Genomic DNA, 24,494 nt, shown 5'->3' with positions numbered 1-24,494 from the left:
GGGATACATGTGTGATCGCTGGCATTGATAGGGAGAACGGGGGACTGAAAGTCCCCTGAAGTTCTCCATCACAAACCTCGGACTTCCGGGGTCTGTGTCGGCAGCTCCGTAGAAATGAATGGAGCGCCGGTCGCGCTTGTGTGACCAGCGCTCCTTTCATTTTTATTGAGCTGCGAAGACGCCGGAGTCAGAGGTTAGTCATGGAGAACTTGGGGGGACTTTCAGTCCCCCGTTCTCCCTATCGCTGCCAGCGATTACACATGTATCCCCTATCCTGTGGATAGGGGATACATGTCTTTTGTAGGACACACTGTAGGTCGCATTTTTTTGGGGGGTCGGGGACGCTGTATAGCGTTCCCTACGGGGGGGACGGCTGTATGGCGTTCCCTACAGGGGGGGGGGCTGTATGGCGTTCCCTAAAGGGAGGGGGCTGTAAGGCGTTCCCTACAGGGGGGGAGGCTGTATGGCGTTCCCTACATGGGGGGCTGTAAGGCGTTCCCTACAGGGGGGGCTGTAAGGCATTCCCTACAGGGGGGGCTGTATGGCATTCCCTACATGGGGGGGCTGTAAGGCGTTCCCTACAGGGGGAGCTGTAAGGCATTCCCTACAGGGGGGGCTGTATGGCGTTCCCTACAGGGGGGGCTGTATGGCGTTCCTTACAGGGGGGCTGTATGGCGTTCCCTACAGGGGGGGCTGTATGGCGTTCCTTATAAGGGTGCTTGAATGGCGTTCCCTACAGGGGGGGGGCTGTATGGCGTTCCCTACATGGGGGGGCTGTAAGGCGTTCCCTACAGGGGGGGCTGTAAGGCATTCCCTACAGGGGGGGCTGTATGGCGTTCCCTACAGGGGGGGCTGTATGGCGTTCCTTACAGGGGGGCTGTATGGCGTTCCCTACAGGGGGGGCTGTATGGCGTTCCCTACAGGGGGGTCTGTATGGCGTTCCCTACAGGGGGGTCTGTATGGCGTTATCTACAGGGGGGTCTGTATGGCGTTATCTACAGGGGGGTCTGTATGGCGTTAGCGCCATAAACCCCCTCTGTAGAGAACGCAATACAGTCCCCCCTGTAGATAACGCCATACAGCCCCCTGTAAATAACACCATACAGCCCCCTGTAGGGAACGGCATACAGCCCCCCCCTGTAGGGAACGACACACAGCCCCCCCTGTAGGGAACGCCATACAGCCCCCCCTGTAGGGAACGCCATACAGCCCCCCCTGCAGGGAACGCCATACAGCCCCCCTGTAGGGAACGCCATACAGCCCCCTGTATATAACGCCATACAGCCCCCCTGTAGATAGCGCCATACAGCTCCCTTTGTAGATAACGCCATACAGCCCCCTCTGTAGATAACGCCATACAGTCCCCCCGTAGATAACGCCATACAGTCCCCCCTGTAGATAACGCCATACAGTCCCCCCTGTAGATAACGCCATACAGCTCCCTCTGTAGATAACGCCATACAGCCCCCTCTGTAGATAACGCCATACAGTCCCCCCTGTAGATAACGCCATACAGACCCCTCTGTAGATATCTACAAAGGGGGCTGTATGGCGTTATCTACAGAGGGGGCTGTATGGCGTTATCTACAGGGGGGGCTGTATGGCATTATCTACAGGGGGGACTGTATGACGTTATCTACAGGGGGACTGTATGGCGTTATCTACAGAGGGGGCTGTATGGCGTTATCTACAGGGGGGCTGTAAAAAAGGCACTATCTACAAGGGGGGGGGGGGTTGTGTGACACCCAGGGGAGGGGGGGCCCCAGTCAAAAGTTTGCTATGGGGCCCAGTCTTTCCTAGTTACGCCCCTGTTATTGTCCTCATATTTGCCATGGCATTATAGCCAGTGACCCCCACCTGACCACAGTGTTTAGTCAATTGATAGTGTTGCATTGATGCTGCTGCCTCAATGTCTGCCATGTCTGCTTAAAGGGAGTCTGTCACCAGAACTTTTGAGCTAGCAGAATTCTAATATATTTCATTCTAACCTGATTTTAAATGTGTTTTCCTTGTCCCCCAGGGTGCCTGCTTTGCATTAAAAACACTCTTATTAAGTTTATGCAAATTAGCATTTCGGTGCCTAGAGGGCGTGTCCGTTGCACCAAAATGCTAGCATGTCATTGCCCTGTTCAACCCCCCTCCTTCCCTCCCTGCTTGCTGTGATTGACATGGGCCAGGCAATGTACTTGGCGAGTTTATGCCTGGCCCCTGCCAATCACAGCAAGCAAGCAGGGAGGGGGGTTGAACAGGGCAATGACGCGCTAGCATTTTGGTGCAACGGACACGCCCTCTAGGTACCGAAATGCTAATTTGCATAAACGTAATAACATACCTCCCAATCGTCCCGGATCCGGTGGGACTGTCCCGGTTTCTCACCGATGTCCCGCCGTCCCGGGCGGTCTGCAAAATGTCCTGCTGGGCGCTGCAGCTGTATCAAAACAGCTGATCGATGCTGACAGGCGCCCTGCATGTCAGATGACTGCAGCAGCGATCAAAAGAAGGCAGGAGTCTTGCGGCTGTGTTCTCACTGGGATTGATGCCGGAACGAGAGTGGACCAGTCTAGTCACCCGATCTGTCATCTGACCTCACCGGTCAGGTGACAGGTCAAGTGACTGAACTGGTCCACTCCCGGGCCGGCATAGACACCAGTGAGAACGCCGCCGCAAGACTCCTGCCTTCTTCTGACTGTGAGTGAAAGCAGAGCGGAGAGTGGCAGCAGTAGGGCCTGCTACCGCTTATAAGGGGGCTGTGTGGGGAGCTATCTACAGGGGGGCTGTATCTGGAGCTATCTACAGGGGGGCTGTGTGTGTTGCGCTATCTACAGGGGGGCTGTATCTGCAGCTATCTACAGGGGGCTGTATCTTGAGCTATCTACAGGGGGGCTGTATCTGGCGCTATGTACAGGGGGGCTGTGTGTGGCGCTATTTACAGGGAGGCTGTGTCTGGCGCTATCTACAGGGGGGGCTGTATCTGTCACTATGTACAGGGGGGCTGTGTGTGGTGCTATCTACAGGGGGGCTGTGTCTGGAGCTATCTACAGGGGGGTGGTATCTGGAGCTATCTAGAGGGGGCTGTATCTGGAGCTATCTACAGGGGGCTGTGTGTGGCGCTATCTACAGGGGGCTGTGTGTGGCGCTATCTACAGGGGGCTGTGTGTGGCGCTATCTACAGAGGGCTGTGTGTGGCGCTATCTACAGGGGGCTGTGTTTGGCGCTATCTACAGGGCTGTGTGTGGAGCTATCTACAGGGGGGCTGTGTCTGGCGCTTTGTACAGGGGGCCTGTGTGTGGAGCTATCTACAGGGCGGCTGTGTGTGGAACTATTTACAGGGGGGCCGTGTCTGGCGCTATGTACAGGGGGGCTGTGTGTGGAGCTATCTACAGGGGGGCTGTGTGTGGAGCTATCTACAGGGGGGCTCTATCTGGAGCTATATACAGTGGGGCTGTGTGTGGAGCTATCTACAGGGGGGCTGTGTGTGGAACTGTCTACAGGGGGGCTGTGTCTGGCGCTATGTACAGGGGGGCTGTGTGTGGAGCAATCTACAGGGGGGCTGTGTGTGGAGCTATTTACAGGGGGGCTCTATCTGGAGCTATATACAGGGGGCTGTGTGTGGAGCTATCTACAGGGGGCTGTGTCTGGCGCTATGTACAGGGGGGGCTGTGTGGAGCAATCTACAGGGGGGCTGTATCTGGAGCTATCTACAGGGGGGCTGTGTCTGGCGCTATCTACAGGGGGCTGTATCTGGAGCTATCTACAGGGGGCTGTGTCTGGCGCTATGTACAGGGGGGCTGTGTGTGGAGCAATCTACAGGGGGGCTCTGGTAGATGATTTTTCCATTGACTGGTAGCAGAGTTACACAACTGGAAAAAAAAATCCCCATCATGTAACTCTGCTACCTGTCAATTGAAAATTCATCAACCACAGGGTCTCCCTCTTGACTTTCATTGTTCTCAGACTTTTGGTTTGTCCTGCAGCTGCTGCCGCCGTGATGCGCAAATGTTATACCCAGGATAGGAAAAGTAACATAAAGGCGACATAACCGGATCCATAATATCTGTGATATCCAGACAGTCTAGAGATCCGCAGTGAGAACGTGCGCGCGTTATTTGCAGAAGGATCTGGCCGTGATTTGATGTGTCTATGCCGGATGTTGGGAGCGGTTAGGGGCGTGGCTTAATATGTCCCTCTTTTCCGAATTCAAAAGTTGGGAGGTATGTTAATAAGAGTGTTTTTAATGCAAAGCAGGCACCCTGGCGGGACAAGGAAAACATAATTAAAATCAGGTTAGCATGAACTATATTAGCATACTGCTAGCTCATGACCTGCCTAAGTAGAGTCGTGTGTTAATGAAACCTTCCCCTACCCATCCTATCCCCCCACCCCCACCTTTAGGAAAGACACGTGACACCGAGGTTGGATGTGAAATGGCCACAGCAGCCGTTTATTAATTTCACAGTTTTATAAAAAGAATTTAAATCCGAAACCTTCGGATAACTAGTTAGGAATCCACCAGAGAATTCCTTCTAATAATTCACATGACCCAACATGGGTCAGAATCGTAAATAACAATTTAACGTTAACATTAACCCGAGCAGAGGAAGTCCTTGAAGCCCTTTCAGATATTCCTTTTTTAAGAACACACCGAGTTAGCCATCTGCAAACCACCAATTACCTCCAGCCGTAAACCAGCTCGGAAGCACCGTTCACCTCTGCAGATGGCTCCAACCACTAGAAGTCCACTTCAAGGGGATAACACCCGATGAAGCCCTCAAGTGATATACCGACCACTAGAAGTCCACTTCAAAGGGATAACACCCGATGAAGCCTTCAAGTGATATACCTTCCACCAGAAGACCACTTCAAAGGGATAACACCCGATGAAGTCTTCAACCATGTACCTTTTTTGGGGGACGCATACCCCCGATGCGACCCCCCCACCATTTTGTACTGACTGGCCTCAAGGACTCCCCCCGCCACAGCGAAACAGGCCTTGACCACCTTAAGCCTGTGAGTTCCGCCACACCACCACCGCCCTTTCTATTCCTTCTGCTATCGCCAAGCTCCAAAGATCAATGCCAACCTCGGTCAGATGAACCCCGTCACTCCTCCAGAAATTCCCCACTCCTGACTCCAAATCCCTGTGCCTCACGCAAATGCCCCCGTTTTTTGATACAAAACGGGACACCGCCCGATTAACTTTAATGCGAGCCTTATTGACTCTCTCCACAGACCTAGCCAACAGCCAATGTTTCCTTGGGACTATGTCCGACCACACTATTACCAACTTGGGATAAGAAACCCACAAACACAACATATCGTGTTTGATATCCCGCACCAACTCACGAAAGGGGCGGACTCCTAAGTCATTCCCACCCACGTGCAACACTAAGACCTCCGGAACCCTATCAAGCCGGGCATATGTCTGGAATTCCGCCAACACCCTGCTCCAAGACATACCTCTAAATCCCAGCCAATGCACAACCGCATCCTGTCGCGGAATGCGCAACTGGCGACCGTCCGGGCGGACGTCCGCCCTCAAAGCCCCCCAGTGCACGTAAGAATGACCCAGCAACCACACCAAACACGGAGGCGAATCTGAAACGGAAAAAATAATTAGACACCACCATATAACATTTCTTAAGCGTTAACAACAAACCTCATAACAAATGGGGGCGGACATAGGACTTAAATCTGTTGGACTCCCAACGACCAATACGCCGCACCCATTCATCATCCAACCCCCAGCGCCCTGCTTCTGTTGCTGCGCCAATCCTGAAGGAATGAGATGAATATGAGCCCGCCGCGACACCAACCGCCGTCAAACATTTTTTAAATACAGCTCCAAACTGAAACCTGGACAAAAACGACCCGTCCACATGACGTAACAAAGGCAAATCTGGAGACCCCCCTTGCGGCTTAAAACCCTGCATGCACTCTACTGGGCACATAACCGACCCCGGGAGGGCGAACAAAACTATCAGCTTACCCTTCCCTAATTGGTCAGTTTTCGACCGACGCAACCATACCTCCAGGCGATCTGCGAATAGGCTCACCTCCCCAGATCTCAGCCCCCCTGCCTGTTTGGTACTTGGCGACACCAACTCACCTATCCTAAATGCCCCAAAGAACGCTAACGAAAAAGCTAACCGAAACAAATCGATTTCGTCTGAAGAACGACAGACCGATGCTAATGAACCGCCCAACGCGCTAAGCAAAGCAAACGACACAGGCCTTCTACTATCCGCCTCCACTCTACCTCGGCGCAACCCCTTCAAAGCCTGCAACACCAGAAATTCCTTCGATACATCCTGAAAGCCTCGCAACTTAAAACCAAACGCCACCGCAGATATGAACCGGTTCACCTTTGCCACTGAAAACCCCGCCTCCCAGGCGTCACCTAACCAGTACAAAAGTGCCACCAACCTGTCTCTATCCGTATTGACGTCACCCAACTCTCTTACCCACTCCTCCCACTGCCTCCAACAGGCAGCATAAGCACTCCACATCGTGCGCGCCAAAGACCTTTGTAACAGTTGTTCTACGGGACCGAGACCAGATCCCAAAGATGTTCCGGACAAGCCAAACCGAGACGTTCCGCTCCCGGTGCCAATTGCCGAAACCGGTCCCACTGCGAGCGAGAAAGAGCATCAGCGATACAATTCCGTACTCCCGGCACATGCACCGCCACCACCCACGCGTTCAACGACAAACACACCAACACTAAATGTCGCAACAATTGAACTACCGGAGGAGAGGACGCCGTGATGTTATTAATGGCCAGCACCACCCCCATGGTGTCGCAGTAAAAACTAACCTTCTTATCCCTGAGCCTGTCCCCCCAAATGGTCGCCGCCACCACGATGGGGAACAGCTCGAGCAGGGCCAGATTCCGCGTGAGTCCACTGGACACCCAACTAGCCGGCCATTGACCTGCGCACCACGGACCTCCCCCGTAAGCTCCAAAACCGCCCGCCCCAGCCGCATCCGTAAAGATATTCAAATCACTCGTATCCTGCGCTGGGGCCATACATAGCGAGCGACCATTGTACTGGCCCAAGAAGTCATCCCAAACCTGAAGATCAGCTCGGTGCTCCTCCTTGAGCCGCACAAAATGATGCGGCGCACGCACTCCCGCCGTTGCCGCCGCCAACCTTCTACCAAACACCCTCCCCATTGGCATAATCCGGCAGGCGAAATTCAACTTCCCCAGCAGCGACTGAAGCTCCCACAGCGTCATTTTCTTCAGTCTACAAGCCCGCCGTACCTCCAGCCTCAAAGCACCCAACTTATCCGCAGGGAGACGACACTCCATTGCCACCGAATCTATTTCAATTCCCAAAAAACAAATCGTCACTACCGGGCCCTCCGTTTTTTCTGGCGCCAAAGGGATCCCAAAATCCCTCGCCACCTTCTGTAGTGCATAAAGCAAATTACCGCAAACCGGCGAACCCCCCGGGCCAACGCACAAAAAATCATCTAAGTAATGGATCAACGAGTCGACCCCGGATACTCCCCTCGTTACCCACTCCACGAAGCTACTAAACGCCTCGAAGTATGCACAAGAAAGGGAACACCCCATCGGAAGGCACCGATCCTCGTAAAAAGCCCCATTCCAAAAACAACCCAACAGCCGTTGGCTTTCTGGATGAACTGGCAACAACCTGAACGCCGCCTCGATGTCGGTTTTTGCTAGCAGCGCACCTGGACCCGCAGCCCGCACTAAACCCACCGCCTTATCGAATGAGGTATAGACTACGGAGCACAACTCGTGATCAATCCCGTCATTTACCGACGAACCCTTGGGATACGATAAGTGTTGAATCAAACGAAATTTCCCGGGCTCGCGCTTAGGAACAATACGGGGACACAACTAAATCTTTTACAGGCGACTCAACAAAAGGCCCCGACATGCGACCCAACGAAACGTCTTTTAACAATTTCTCCGACACGACCTTGGCATGCAAGTAAGCCGATTTTAAATTCCTCCGTGTAACCGGAACCTCATAAGGAGGCGGAGGAATAACAAAACCAACACAAAACCCTTCGTAAAGCAACTTAGCCGCCGCCCTATCCGGATACTCATTTAGATAAGGGGCCATCTTTTCCACCCTCACCGGTGACACCCCCTTGACCAGCCGCGGAGGACTGGTTCCCTGACCTCTTTTTTCGCAGACATTTTGCCGCCCCGTGTGATGCACCATTACACTCGGAACACACGTGCTTGAACTTGCACGTGGCCCCGAACTTACACTGGCCTTCATTAAATTGCCAGCAAAAACCCGCTTTTCCCCCGCCGCCTTGTCCAACCTGACTAGACTGGCCTCCTTGGCCGGCGCTCCCGGGAAAGGACTGCCTAACCGGAGCCGTAACCCGCAACCAGAGAGCAATATCCTTCTGGTCCCACCGAATCGCCGGCCGAACCGCTTTCCGCTGACGGAATTGCTCATCGTATCGCAGCCACGCCTGACCCCCATACGCCCTATGAGCCTCCCCAATGCATCAAAATAACAAAACAACGCCGAACAATTTTCCGGCGCCTTTTCCCCTATCACACTAGCCAATATGGCGAACGCCTGCGACCAATTAACGAACGTCTGCGGGATAAGCCTATACCGCCGCCGTTCCTCCTCGTCCTTTTTACTCTCGTCCCGCTTGCTCTTATAAAAATTTAATTTAGCGAGCGGCAAGAGAGAAAAAATCTCAACATATTCGTCCTTCCAGATCCGCTCACGCACCTCCTGCTTTAAATGCGCCCCCAACGGACCTTCGAAACAAACGTACACCTCCCCACGAGCACGATCATCAATACGCACCCGATCGCCATCTTTTTGTGCCTCGGTCTGTACCGACACCGCGACCGCCTCCCTAACCGCCAGCACGGGCCGCGGCTGTAAAAAATCCCACGTCCCTGGGGCCCTCCCACACTACCGCCGGGGACACTTCCGTGACTACCGGCGCCCTATCTAGGCGCCCGACCAGCTCCCTCAAGCAACCCACTAAATCTGCCAGACCCGCGCCATCGCGCCCGCCCGCGCCACTACCGGCCACCGATGCAACGCTAGCAGCCCCCCGCCGACACCCGACATAAAAATCGCTGGATATGACAATGATGGAGTTACACACTCACCGGGCCGCACAGGCGCTGTGTTCCCGTCAGCTGGACCATCCTGACCTCGACGATACGCGTCCAGTTCACCTTCCTCCAGCTCTTCTCTCGCAGACGACTGGCCATCCCACCGACATCTACGGATCGGAGATGATGAAGCGCTGACCGATGGGCCGGCAACCTGCCGCCCGACCGATGGAACCCAGACTTCCGACCGGACCTGTTGCCTCAACGTCGCTGCAGATCTAGGCGTCCGTCTCGATGATCCTGAAGAAGCCTGGCCGGAACATCACCAGGCGGGGCGGCCGTACCTTGTCCTCCAAATCTTCCATCCGATGGGGGAGGGGTGACAGGGAGCCCGGCCTGCGACTCCCTGCTTACCGCCGGACCACGTCGCGGCTTGGGATTCCTGCCAGGACGCAGGGCCTGGGAAGGGGCGGTCCTCCCAGCTGCCTGGCCTGCAGCGTCCGTGATCGGGCTCCCTCTGCGACGCCGTGTCCGCGGGACTGCCTCAGGACTGAGGCGCTCTGGAGGTCGGGACCGCCGGGAGGGACGGGTCAACCCGGCCTGAGTCGCCGTCACCCCCGGCAACGCTCTCTGCCTGCTCCGAGCAGGAGCGGTTGTTGCCGACTCCCCCCCCCCGCCGCCATGCTAGGAAGGGGGCCGGGGGAGGGGAGCCTGTCTCCTGCAACAGACCCTGAACGCCGGGCCTGACGTGGCGAAACGGCATCCAGGATCCTCGCTAATGCAGCCACGGTCTCCTCCAGCCACCCGGGACCGTGGTGCACAGCAGCTGCACGCAGCTGCTCTAATAAAACTGCCTCCGACATATTTACGAGCGCGGGCAACGGGGAGCTTGTCTTCCCTGTGCTACTCCTCCCGCTGCTTCCGGCTCAATGCCGAAAACAGCGGGAAGCGCAGCAACGGCCCCCTGACTCCTCCTTGTCCCCCCCTCCGACTCCCTCCAACTCTCCCTCACCTGTTAACCCTTTCCCTACCAGGGAGGTCATGGAGGCTTCCCCTTAAGCCCTGCAGGCTGCGTCCAGCCCCTTCTAAAGTTCTGGTGACAGACTCCCTTTAACCCCTTCCCGCACCTTGGCATAACTGTACGTCCAGGTGAGCAATAACTTCGCGCACCTGAGCGTACAGTTACGCCCGCGCTTTAACAGTTAACCGCCACGCGGCGCTACACCGCAGCGGCGGTTAACTGTGCAGGGTATCAGCCCTGTTCTCCCCGTTGCCGATCAGCGGCCTGTCGCCGCTGAAATCGGCAATTAACCCCTTCGATGCGGTGGTTGATTGCGATCACCACATCGAAGAGGTTTACAGCAGATCGGCAGCCCCCCACATGTATTTGCGGGGGCTGGCGATCCTTATCATGGCAACCAGAGGCCAGACAATGACCTCCGGGTTGCCATGTATGGAAGCCTCGGAGGATCAGCCTCCGGCCGGTCCTCCGATGCTTCCTGTCAGTGTGACTGTCACGTCACAATGACCGTTAGAACACATTACACTATGTGTGTAGTGTAATGTGTTCTAGCAGCGATCAGAGCAGCAGGTCTAAGTGTCCCCTAGTGGGACAAGTAAAAAAAGTAAAAAAAAGATAATAAAAATGTTTTTAAAAAGTGTAAAAATAAAAGTTAGAAGTGACTTAAACAAAGAATGCTTTTTTTCCTATAATAAGTCTTTTATTATAGGAAAAAAAATAACACGTTAAAAAAAGTACACATATTTGGTATCACCGCGTTCGTAACGACCCCAACTATAAAACTGTAATATTATTTTTCCCGCACGGTGAACACCGCGAAAAAAATAAACGAAAAACAGTGCCGAATCACAATTTTTTGGTTACCAACCCTCCCAAAATATACAATAAAAAGTGATCAAAAAGTCGCATGTATGCCAAAATGGTACCAATACAAACTACAACCTGTCCCGCAAAAAACAAGCCCTTACACCGCTTTTTTGACTGAAAAATAAAAACGTTATGGCTCTCAGAATATGGTGACACAAAAGATTATTTATTTTATAAATAAGTGATTTTATTGCACAAACGCTGCAAAACATTAAAAAATTATCGTACCGACCCGCAGAATAAAGTATAATGGTCATTTATAGCCCAGGGTGACGGCCATAAAAAAACAAATAAAAAACATTGTCAGAATTGATGGTTTTTGGTCACCTTGCTTGCCAAAAAATGGAATAAAACGTGATCAAAATAATTTCTGGTACCCCAAAATGGTACCAATGAAAACTACAGATTGTCCCGCAAAGAATAAACCCTCACACAGCTCCGGTGGAGAAAAAATAAAACCGTTCTGGCTCCCAGAATATGGCGATGCAAAATGTGCAGAGTGTTCCAAAAGCAGATAAGATCGGGCGCCATTTATCAGTGCGACACCGGAAACATATCTGCGGATTATTATTTATTTACTGCATTATTATACCCTCTTATTATACCCTGATGTACCCCGCACAGATTACATGTACCCTGATGTACCCCGCACAGATTACATATGCCCCCACATTACAAACTGAAACACCAGTAAAACCACAAACAGAACAACTACCAAGCTACATCTGCGCCCCAAAAGCCAAATGGCGTCCCTCCCTTCTGAGCCCTGCAGCGTGCCCAAACACCAGTTTATGTCCACAGATATGGCATCGCCATACCCGGGAGAACCTGGTTAAATATTTTGAGGTATTTGTCTTCAGTGGCACAAACTGGGCATAACATGTAGTGCACTAAAATGGCATATGAGTGGAAAATTGTAATTTTCACTCCGCACCATGCGCTGCACATTAACCCCTTCGCACACCACGACATAGCATGTCTTAGTGTGGGGGGTGATGTATGGAGCGTCTCACGTGAAAAATAAAGAATTTAAAACGCCAAAATCGCTGTTTTTTTGGTCACCTTCGCTCTACCTAAAAATGTAATAAAAAGTGCTCAAAAAGTTGTATGTACCAAAAAATGGTACCAATAAAAACGACCGCTCGTCTCTCAATAAATAAGCCCTCATACCGCTCTATTGACTGAAAAATAAAAAAGTTTTGGCTCTTGGAACGCGGGGAGGAAAAAATTAAAAAGGAAAAGAAAAAAAATGGATCAGTCCAGAAAGGGTTAATTACTTTCTAATGAAAAACCATTTATAACCACACGTGGGGTATAGCCGTACTAGGGAGAAATTGCTTTACAAACGTTGAGCAGCTTTTACCCCCTTTATCCTTTTGTAAAATTGAAAAAAAAATCAACATTTTAGTGGAAGAAATGTTGATATTCATTTTCATGGCTTAATTCTAATAAATCCTGCAAAAGACTTGTGGGGTCTAAATGCCCACTATATCCCTAGATAGATTCTTTAAGTGGTGTAATTTCCACTTTTGGGGGGTTTCCACTGTTTTGGCCTCTCAGGGGCTTTGCAAATGCGACATGGCACCCAAAAACCATTTCAGCTAAATTTGAGCTCCAAAAGCCAAATAGCGCTCCTTCCCTTCTAAGCCTTGCTGTGGGTCCAAACAGCAGTTTATTACCACATATGGCATATTTCCGTAATCGGGAGAAATTGTTTTACAAATGTTGGGGTGCTTTTTCTCCTTTATTCCTTGTAAAAATGGCTACCTTTTTTCTGAAAAAAAGTCGATTTTTACCTTTACAGAATAATTCCAATGAATTCAGCAAAACAACCATGGGGTCAAAATGCTAACTTTACCCCTAGAAAAATTCCATGATGAGTGTAGTTTCCAAAATGGGGTCACTTTCCGGGGGTTTCCACTATTTTGTTCCCTCCAGTGCAATTCAAACGCGACATGGCACTGAAAACTATTCCAGCAAAATCAGAATTTCAAAATCCAAATGGTGCTCCTTCCCTTCTGAGTCCTGCTGTGGGTCCAAACAGCAGTTTATTACCACATATGGGGTATTGCTATAATCAGGAGAAATTGCTTTACATATGTTGGGGTGTGTTTTCTCTTTTATTCCTTGAAAAAATTAAAAATTTCTACGTTTTTTCAGAAAAAAAGTAGATTTTCATCTTCACAAACTAATTCAAATAAATTTAGCAAAAAAACTGTGGGTTCAAAATGCTAATTATACCCCTAGATAAATTCCGTGAGGGGTGTAGTTTCTAAAATGGGGTCACTTTTGGGGGGTTTCCACTGTTTTGGCACACAAGACCTCTTCAAACCTGACATGGTACCTAAAATATATGCTAAAAAAAAGGAGGCCCCAAAATCCACTAGGTGCTCCTTTGCTTCTGAGGCCTGTGTTTCAGTCCATGACCGCACTAGAGCCACATGTGGGATATTTCTAAAAACTGCAGAATCTGGGCAATAAATAATAAGTTACATTTCTCGGGTAAAACCTTCTGTGGTATAGAAAAAATTTGTAACTTTCACCTCTACTTTGCTTTAATTCCTGTGAAACGCCTAAAGGGTTAATACACTTTCTGAATGTTGTTTTGAATACTTTGAGGGGTGCAGTTTTCAAAATGGGGTGATTTATGGGGACTTTCTAATATATAAGGCCCTCAAAGCCACTTCAGAACTGGACTGGTCCCTGAAAAGATAGCCTTTTGACATTTTCTTGAAAATATGAGAAATTGCTGCTAAAGTTCTAAGTCTTGTAACGTCCTAGAAAAATAAAAGAATGTTCAAAAAACGATGCCAACATAAAGTAGACATATGGGGGATGTTAACTAGTAACTATTTTATGTGGTATTACTATCTGTTTTACAAGTAGATACATTTAAATTGAGAAAAATGCTAATTTTTGCACATTTTTCTCCAAATCTTGGTGTTTTTTACAAATAAATATTGAATTTATCAACCAAATTTTTTCACTAACATAAAGTACAATATGTCACGAGAAAACAATCTCGGAATCGCTTGGATAGGTAAAAGCATTCCGGAGTTATTACCACATAAATTGACACATGTCAGATTTGAAAAATCGGCTTCGTCCTGAAGGCCAAAACAGGCTCAGTCCTGAAGGGGTTAAAGGGAATGTATCACCGATATAAAAAAAAATTGTAATTAAAAACAGATGTTTTTATTTTCTGATTATAGATTTGTTTTATTTTATTTTCTGTACCTGACTATGGAAACAGCCATCTTGTCTGAGCTGAGATATGCTTTACAGCAGCCACATGGACCTTAGGAAACAATAGTCTGGAACGGAACTATTGACTTTTCTAGACGTGCTCTGTGACCTGTGTAGAGGTCATTGTGCAGGAAGGTGGTAGGAGGGGAGCTGTGTCCATAGCCTATTATTAATGGTGGATCCTGTGTTATCTTACATTGTAATCCTGCCTGTGATGATGATGAGATGACTGCTTAGAAGTGATCGTTACAGAACATATTTTTAATATGGATAATGACATAGAAAGTAAAAAAAAAAACCCACCTCAAAATCTTTAAAAATTCTTGAAAAATATATTAAGAAAACGAAGCAATAATTCATTTCCTGATGACTCATTCCCTTTAAAGGACACATCAGTGATCTGTAATCAGTAAGGCTCAGACTCCTAGAAACCCCATAATCAGCAGAACCCAGTGAGTCAGACATCTGGGACCCCCCACTAATTACACATAGATTGCCCATAATAAATGGTCACTAAGTTTTCAACAAACTTTGTATAAATCAATAGTACAAGCGAATACAAGAAACTTTATAATATATGTTTTTTTTAGAAAAATGCCTCTTTCTCCACTTATCAGCCCCCCCCCCCCCCCTCTAGCTGTTTACTCACTCACTGAATATACTGCTAAATACTTCTGCTCAAGATGAGACAAACTGGCAACTCACTGAAGGATCAGGTTATAGCTGCCCATAGAATTCTATGGCGGGAGAGAGAGGCAGAGAGAGACACAGAGACGCTGCTCACAGCTACACTACTCATTATTGCTGTATGATTTCCCCCATGTTGCTGCTGCTTCTGAGGTTATGCTACGGAGACATAGGTGATCAGGTTGTTCTCTTCTATTTGTGTGCTGTGTATGGGAGAAATAACAGAAGTTATACTCCACCCAATAGAGTAGGGAAAACGAAGAATTAGCAATTGAGTCTGTAGAGGGAAAACTGCTAAAAAGAAATGCTATATACAAGTCATATAATGGCCAGAAATAGCCTTAATCCTCATATACACACACGACAGTTTACTCTAAAAAGTTACCTCTATGGTTGCATAGTTACATAGTTACATAGTTACATAGTTACATAGTTAGCACGGTTGAAAAAAGACACATGTCCATCAAGTTCAACCAAGGGTAAGGTACGCTTTAAACATAGGCCATCAATCTTAAAAGCTAGAAACCCTTTTAAGCCACTATTAGTATCCAGATGTCGATGATTAGGGACCTTGATACCTTAAAGATCAGGCCACACCACTTTAATGGGGATTACCCACCTCTTTTAGGTGTTTTCTGTCATTGCATAATGATATGCTACACAACTTTTTAATATATATATTTATATGGTATCTTAATTTCTCACCTTCCTCAAAATCTCTGTTTGCTGTTAGTGAATGGAAACATTCTAAAAACTTGCCCTGATAGATGCTGTAACAAGTGCAGGTATACATTGCACGAGAGACCTCTGATAGACTTAAGCCATGGGCTTTTGTCAGTGGAACATAAAGGGACATATTTTAAACTACTGGATGTAAACAGGAATGTTTCCATTGAGTGATAGCAAGTAATGTTGAAAAACTGAATATGATTTGTGATTCAGTTCCTCTCTGTTTGCTGTTTGTGAATGGAAACAATATGAAAAATGCCCTGATACCTACAGAAACAATCTGGAAAATGCCCTGATACCTACAGAAACAAGTGCAGGTATACATTAGAAAAGGGAGCCGTGAGTCTTAGGCTGGGTTCACACGACCATATTAACGTCCGTAATGGACGGACGTATTTCGGCTGGAAGTCCCGGACCGAACACAGTGCAGGGAGCCGGGCTCCTAGCATCATAGCTATGTACGATGCTAGGAGTCCCTGCCTCTCTGCAGGACAACTGTCCCGTACTGTAATCATGTTTTCAGTACGGGACAGTAGTTCCACGGAGAGGCAGGGACTCCTAGCATCGTACATAACTATGATGCTAGGAGCCCGACTCCCTGCACTGTGTTCGGTCCGGGACCTCCGGCCGAAATACGTCCGTCCATTACGGACGTTAATGTGGTCGTGTGAACCCAGCCTTAGTCAGTTGAACATGATGGGGACAGCTTTTCCACTACTGGGTATAAACCAAAATGGTTCCATTCACTGACTGCAGGCATAGATCTTGACAAATTGATATACAAATTATACTTATATTAAAAGGTTGTAAAACTCTTTATGATACAATCACAGCCTTTGTCCTAAGATCAGCAGCTCTGCAGGTATCATGGCACTACACGAGAGACATTTTCTGGCATATTTTCGACAGTACGTTTAGGGAGAAGGAGATTGGACAACACAGCAGCACTCCAGGATGTGGACTTTATTGGATTTCATTTGTCTCTCCCTCCTAAATGTACCCTTCATCCATGGACTCAGAAAACACCAAATAAATATCAGCAGAAATGCTTCACATTCTGATATGACCCTAAGATTTTTATTAAACGATTAGATGAAGTGATCTAAAAATAGCACACAGATCTTCTACACTAACTACAACTATCTTCCGGCATGAAAATGGAACCTATCCAGATACAGTTTATACTGATTCAAGGTCATTGGCCTGATACAAATGTATTCCTCATTTTATTAATCTTTGAAAGAAAGAGTAAACCTTCTACACATAGATAGATAGATAGATAGATGGATGGATGGATGGATGGATGGATGGATGGATGGACGGACGGACGGACAGACAGATAGATATGAGATAGATGGATGGATGGATAGATAGATAGAAAGATAGATAGATAGATATAGATAGATAGACATGAGATAGATGGATGGATAGATAGATATGAGATGGATAGATAGATTAATACATAGATGGATGGATGGATGGATGGATGGATGGATGGATGGATGGACGGATGGATGGATAGATAGATAGATTGATAGATATGAGATAGATAGATAGATAGATTGATAGATATGAGATAGATAGATAGATAGATAGATAGATAGATAGATAGATAGATAGATAGATAGATAGATAGATAGATAGATAGATGTACACACGTTTTCCTTTGTGATTATGTTTCTTACATTTGGTAGTTAGACTTTCGCTCTCCGGACTATAAATGAATGGTCCCCGGCTCTTATAGGATCATATTCGGAGCTTTCTTTGATAAATAGCATGAATTGATTAGGGAAGAAGGGAAGGGCAGAAGTGGCTGCATATGATAAGCTGCCTCCCAGTCCCCTTCACTTGCACTATGTTAGGAGAGACTGATAATGGGAAGACCAGGAGGTGTAACCCAGTCAGTGTGTGACAGTCAGCAGCTGGAAGCCCCCGGCACATGAAGGGTGCCCCCTGACTTGTTGCTCCATCATCAGAGGCGTGTCGCTGGCTGACAAGATGCTGGGACCCTTCATCCTCAGCACGTGGAGGGACAGTGGTGCAGTGATCCCTGAGTGGGGAGGAGAAGGTGGAGATCCAGCCGGGACAGTGTGGGGATGTGAGCTGCGCTCAGCATGCTGTCCATGCAACAGTTTACCAGCCTGCCAGCTGAGGAGAGCTACAGACCAGTCATCTGCAGCAGCAGGGTAAGGGTAGTGCCAGCCTCCTGGAGACTGCAGCCTTGTCAGGGGCTTTTATTCACTAGATCATGTGCTGAACCTCTGTCATATACAGTAGATAATGATCACGATCTATAGCAAAAGGTGGACACTAATACTGAATGCCTGTGCCACACACATACGACATGTCCATTCTTATATAGGTAGGACATTTATGCCTCTATTATTGGTATTGAGGGATGTGTAAGCTTTATTGCTTGGTCTGGTTTAGTAGAATGGTGGTGGAAGGTTATATCATCAGTTATATACATACAAATGTAGCAGTGTTGAGTTTGTGATTAAGCACAATGTTTCTTGATAACACAGTATGTTATTTGTGGTTGTTATTGGACTGCAGGTTAACCTACTGAGTTTTCCTTTGGTACAAACATGATGAAGTGACACAAAAGTAAATGACTGTTTATTTCTCCACTTATGCACAATGCAATGTCTGGGATATATGTGATCCTACTGCTTTATCTACCTGGGCTCATAAGAAGTTTTTGGTTATATGACTACTATGGGAATGATTGATCATACAGCGTCTTTCATGCTGCGTAAGTAGAGACTGAGTGGTGGGGGAGAATAACAACTATGAAAATTATTAGAAACCCCAAACCAAATGACAATAATTGAATGTTGCTAACAATTGTATGTATGAAAGAGCTATCATCTATCTATCTATCTATCTATCTATCTATCTATCTATCTATCTATCTATCTATCTATCTATCTATCTATCTATCTATCTATCTATCTATCTATCTATCTATCTATCTCTATATCTATCTATCTATCTATCTATCTATCTATCTATCTATCTATCTATCTATCTATCTATCTATCTATCTATCTCTCTCTCTCTCTCTCTCTCTCTCTCTCTCTCTCTCTCTCTCTCTATCTATCTATCTAATATCTATCTGAGAAAGGTTTGTCAAGGTAGCAGAGCTAAGCTTGTAATATGGCACAAATGACTACTCATTATCTGTGATTTCCCATAAAGCTGCAGATAAACATGCTGAGTTATCATCATTAGGAGATAAAAAAAAAAAAAACCACATACAGCTCTAATATATATATATACTGTATGCACGTATATATAATAGTCATGTTTGTGTTGCCTTCTGTATACTTTATTCTGCAGGACTTCCTAACATACACTCCTTAGACTATATGCACATGTTGCACTTTAGTTTCTTACTCGTTTTTAGGTGCAGACCTTACATTTTTATTCAGATACAGGTGCAGATTTTATGCTGCGGATTTTGGTGTGTTTCTTTATAAACTTGTCAGATACAGTTCCGAGACTGAAACCCAAGATAAATTGACACTCTGCACATTTTAAAATCCGCACCGCAATTCAATTTACATGCAAAATAATTCAGCAATGTGTAGATAAGATTGCTTGTAATCTCATCTACTTTGCTGGTACTGTATTATACTGCGGATTTGCTGCAGGAGAATCTGCACGTCAAATCCGTACGTATACGCATCATGAGCATGTAGCCTAAGGGTTTGTCTGCAGGTCGAATATGCTGCAAAATGTACGTAGTGTATCCGACTTAGAACCCGCAGGGAATGCCATCTGGAAAACTGCAGATTTTCACCCCGGATCGCCGCTGCGGAAAGCGATGTCATTGTGATGCGTCCCTGCTCCCCACCTTTTCGTGCAGCCTGTGATGACGCTATAGCATATATATGTCATGGCCACAGCCTTTGATTGGCTTCAGCAGTCACATGGGATGAAACGTCATCTCAGAAGGCCAGCAGCACGGACAACAACCAGGGGAACAAAGAGCCATCGCTATGGCAACGCTAGGCCAGTTAAGTATGGAATTTTATTATATTTAACCCCTTAATGACCAGCCTATTTTAGACCTTAATGACCAAGCAATTTTTTATGTTTTTGAATCGTCGCATTCCAAGAGCTATAACGTTTTTATTTTTGCGTCGACATAGCTGTATAAGGTCTTGTTTTTTGCGGGACAAGTTGTATAGCACCATTTTGAGGTACATATTATTTATTGATTAACTTTTATAAACTTTTTTTTGGGGGGGGGGAATAGAAAAAAATCTGAAATTTTGCCACTCTTTTATGCATCCTAAATCTACGCCGTTTACCGTGTGGTATAAATAACACAATAACTTTATTCAGCGGGTTGTTACGATTGCAACGATACCAAATTTGTATAGTTTTTGTATGTTTTACTACTTTTACACAGTAAAAACGCTTTTTTTTCAAAATTATTTGTTTTTTGCGTCTCCATATTTGAAGAGCCGTAACGTTTTTATTTTTTCACCGATGCAGTTGTATGAGGGCTTTTTTTTGCGGGAAGACTTGTAGTTTTTATTGGTACCATTTTGGAGTAGATGCGACTTTTTGATTACTTTTTAATCAAATTTTTTTAAAGTCAGGATTCACAGAAAACAGCAATCTTTCCGTCTTTTTTTATTTAATTTTTTACGACGTTCACCGTGCGGGTTAAATAATGTAATAGCTTTATAGTCGGGGTTGTTACGGACGCGGCAATACCAAATATGTGTAACTATTTAACTCTATTTTGTTTTTTTAATACTAAAGCAGTTTGTAAGGGGAAAAAGTGGGTTTTTAATTTTTTTTTCACATTTTTTTTTATTAACTTTATGAAACTTTTTTTTTCACTTTTTTACTAGTCCCATTAGGGGACTTCACTATGCGATGGTCCGATCGCATTTATAATACACTGCAATACTTTTGTATTGCAGTGTATTATGCCTGTCCGTTTAAAACGGACAGGCATCTGCTAGGTCATGCCTGCGGCATGATCTAGCAGGCATTCACTCCAGGCAGACTTGGGGGCCTTTATTAGGTCCCCTGGCTGCCATTGGAGACACAGACACTCGGCGATCGTATCGCCGGGTGTCGGTGGGGGAGAGAGGGAGCTCCCTCCTTCTCTCCAAAACCACTCAGATGCGGTGCACGCTATTGAGCACCGCATCTGAGGGGTTAAACGGGTGAGATCGATACTGAAATCGATCTCACCCGGCAGAGCAGGGACGCCCCCAGCCCTCAGCTACCTCTAGCAGCCGAGAGCAGGGAGATTTGACAGCTCCCTGCTCTGTTTACTTATTCCGATGCCGCAACGTAAAAAGTCTATGGCATCGGAATAAGGCCCGTTAGTGACCGACGTAAAAAGACTATGGGCCGGTCACTAACGGGTTAAGCAAGAAAACATTGTTTGTTTTTTGAGTCTTGCGATTTTTGCGATGGAATTGCAGCTTTTCCACCACAAAAGTCTCAACATTTGCTTTTCCTTGTGGCTTTTACCTCCCCATTGAATTCAAAACTGCAACGAAGGTGCAACAATTCTGCAGCATAAATTGACATCTATCTATCTATCTGTCTGTCTGTCCGTCCGTCCGTCCGTCCGTCCGTCTGTCTATCTATCTATCTAAACACATATAATTTTGGTAAGCAATTAGTTATTGCTTTCTCGGGACTGAACATATATTTTAATATTCTGTATTTTAAATTTATGTATTAATTATCAAGAAATTTTTACGAATGTTTTACTAGTTTCCTCGGGTTTAATAATATGATTTATAGCAATACATTTATATCTTATAATCCGTTGTACATTGCAGAATATTCTGCTGTGAACATAGACTAATCTCCGAATACAGAACTTTATGTTTAAGATCGTTGTTTACATACACAACTATCTGTAATCTACTTTTTTACACAGATTATTTGTGCTTTCTCATTTAACATATTTGTGTGTATATATATATATATATATATATATATATATATATATATAAACTAGATCTATATAGATATAGATACATATATAGATATCTATAAATATATATAGAAATATATCTATATGCATTTGTTTGTTGGTGTTGGTGGTTATATTAAACAAACCAGTGAGTGAAATTGTAGGAATTGTTTGGAATACGTGATATATTAGTTTACCAAAGGACAGCTCTTGTATAATTGTGTGTATATTACAGAACACCCCACGGCAAAGAAACTGTGAAGACAATGAATAGACACATATAGCAGAACTAACAGACATTCTCATGCTTTTTAAGGAATGGAATGACAATAAATTATTATTTAGAAATATTGTAAAAAGAAAGTTAGATTTTAAATAAAAGATACTTTTTTTGTGAGAAAGTGGGGGATAATAAGGGCTTGTTCCACATGTAGCGAAATTGCGGACGGAAAATACGCAGCGGAATACAGTAGCAGCAAAGTGGGTGAGATTTAACAAATCTCATCCACAAGCTGTGTTAAATTTCTGACCAGAAATGTACCTGCGGTGCGTATTTTTCGTACCGCAGCATATCAATTCCTGCTTCGGAAAGTGGACTGAATTGCTGTGTTTTTCAGAGGAGATGTCACCATCTCCCGTCATTGAGAAAAACGCAGTAAAATCCGCACCAAATAGTTTGTTTTTTACGCAGCGGAAATCCTGCTATTTTCTACGGAAATGTTGCAGAAATTTTATGAAGCAATTCCGTTACGTGTGAACAAGCCCTAACTTGTACAAAGATAAAATGTAGTGATTTCCCATAGTAACCAATCTGGTTGATGCTTTCATTTTCCAACCAGTGTAATCTCATTAGTTGCTATGGGCAACATCAATGTTTTTATAAATCTTTCCCAATGTACTGTATTAATCTATTTGGTCTTGAGATGTTTTTACCCTCAGAGTTGGGCAAGAAACGCTACTAAACAAATAAAATATTTGTAATAAAAATTTGCTTATTGAAAAGGTAGGTAAAGTTTTGCGTCATTCTGTTACACGGCCTCCTATGTAATACAGTTGTTTGGTAGTGAATGTGTTAAACAACTTGAAAATTATTTAAAGAAAAAGTTTCCTTGTTAGAGTCGCGGTATAATTACTTGGGACTGACAGATATGTAATCCTTCCCTTTTTTCCATTACCCCTAAAAATAACTCCCTGTACAAGATGAGATTTCATATTCCCCCCAAATGACTGTCTACTCACACCCAATAATGCCACAGTGGAAAGTCTGAATGTGAAAATACCTGCTTATAAATAGACTAGCCGGTCATTCACACAGATTTGTCTAGAATGCCTTTGCTCGACAAATCTTATCTCCCTCTCCGAAAAGCTCTTGTAAAAGGCCTGAAATTGCAATATTCTATTCTCAGTTGTAGGCATCTTGCACTATGTTAGAGACCATCGGGAACCCATCAAGGAAAGACTAAGCTCTTTAGAGATGTCGTGAATGACTTCACGACTTGTACACCACCAGTATTCAAATGTAAATGCTGTGTGGTGGCAGAAAGGTCATGCGTAATCCCAACATTGCTGCTAAACACCACTAGTTATCCTGGGGTATTGTCTTTACTAGAACTCACTGGCTGGAGATTTAAGGCGAGTGTTAATAGGTGACTTCTGACCATGTAATGGGTGGTAATGGCTAAAGGCTCATGGCCCTGGTGCGAAATTCAGCTTGGGACCCCCTGTCTTGACCGCCGGCTACTGCCCCTCATGTAACTTTCAGCTGCATCAACACTGCTCTCAGACCAACCCCTACACAGTAAGAATGCCCTCCTTTGTGCCCCACCCAGTACTAGTGCCCCTTTATGCCCCACAGTAATAGTGTCCTTCTTTGTACCCCACAGAGTAATAACACCCACTTTGTTCACCCATAGTAATAAGCCCCCTTTCTGCCACTAAAGTAATAAGCCCCCTTTGTGCCACCCACAAGGTAATAGTGCCTCCTTTGTCTTTGTGCCCCCCCCCCAAAAAAAAATATGTTTTACAAAAAAAGGACATAGATATACTCAAAAAAACACAAAAAAGGCCATATTTACTAAATGGGCAGATAGACACCCATTCCCAGCAGGACGCAGACAAGCCACAAATGCTACATAGAGGGAGAGCCCTCTGTATAGCATTTGTGGCTTGTCTGCGTCCTGCTGGGAATGTGTGCCCCCCAAATTATGGACCCAATTTAAAAAATCAGAATTTACTCACCTGCAGGCCCCCTTACCGCGATGGTGCTCATTGAGTGGCTTTACATTAACGGCAATGAGTGGGACCCACCATGTAAGTGGGCCTGGGGCCGCCACCTTCCCTCGCAAGCTACACCTCTGGCTAAAGGGAGAAGATGATTTCATTAGTTTATGGTCTCTAAGCTTTAAAGGAACAGTAAATACAGAAAAACACAAAAAAAACCTGTAAGAAATAGATAATTCTTCGATATGCGTTCAAGGTAATCGGCCATTTCCCCTTCTACTTCTCACAAACTTGTGTCTGGCTGTAAGACACTGGTTGCAGAAAGAGTCTCCCCCAGAGGTCTGTCTGCAATGGGAGAGCAGGGACACCAAGGTCCAACCCCTGGAACTAAACTCTGCCCCTTAGCCGCTCCTAGCCAAACATGAACGGGGTCAGGAGGTCTGTTCTCTGCAAGATTTCTTTAAGACGGTTTGTTTCAGGAACATGCAGAAAATCCTGCAGACTGACAAACAGTGTGAGCAAGTTTCTTTCATGTTTACACCGTGTTCCAAATTAATATGCAAATTGGATTTAAGTGTCATAAACATTTAATTATTAGTTTTTCAATTAAACTCATGGATGGTATTGTGTCTTAGGGCTCTTTGGGTTATTGTAATCAATCACAGACACCTGTGATAATTAGTTTGCCAGGT

At 46.0% G+C, this 24,494-nt stretch overlaps 1 protein-coding gene across 1 annotated transcript in view; it reads left to right on the top strand.

The window, feature by feature from the left end:
• Positions 1 to 17,628: 17,628 nt before the first annotated feature.
• The window catches only part of CORIN (corin, serine peptidase), a 294,825-nt gene continuing 287,959 nt past the window's right edge, over positions 17,629 to 24,494 (top strand). Inside the window, exon 1 of the mRNA XM_075859548.1 lies at positions 17,629 to 17,809. Within this exon, the coding sequence (XP_075715663.1) occupies positions 17,738 to 17,809 (72 nt within the window). The 5' untranslated portion in view covers positions 17,629 to 17,737. The remainder of the gene's footprint in view (positions 17,810 to 24,494) is intronic.

The sequence above is a fragment of the Rhinoderma darwinii genome, chromosome 1 (assembly GCF_050947455.1).
Source record: "Rhinoderma darwinii isolate aRhiDar2 chromosome 1, aRhiDar2.hap1, whole genome shotgun sequence".
In the NCBI taxonomy this organism is placed as follows: domain Eukaryota; kingdom Metazoa; phylum Chordata; class Amphibia; order Anura; family Rhinodermatidae; genus Rhinoderma; species Rhinoderma darwinii.
The sequence above is the reverse complement of the archived record's forward strand: the minus strand, read 5'-3'. Positions and strand labels throughout refer to the sequence as shown.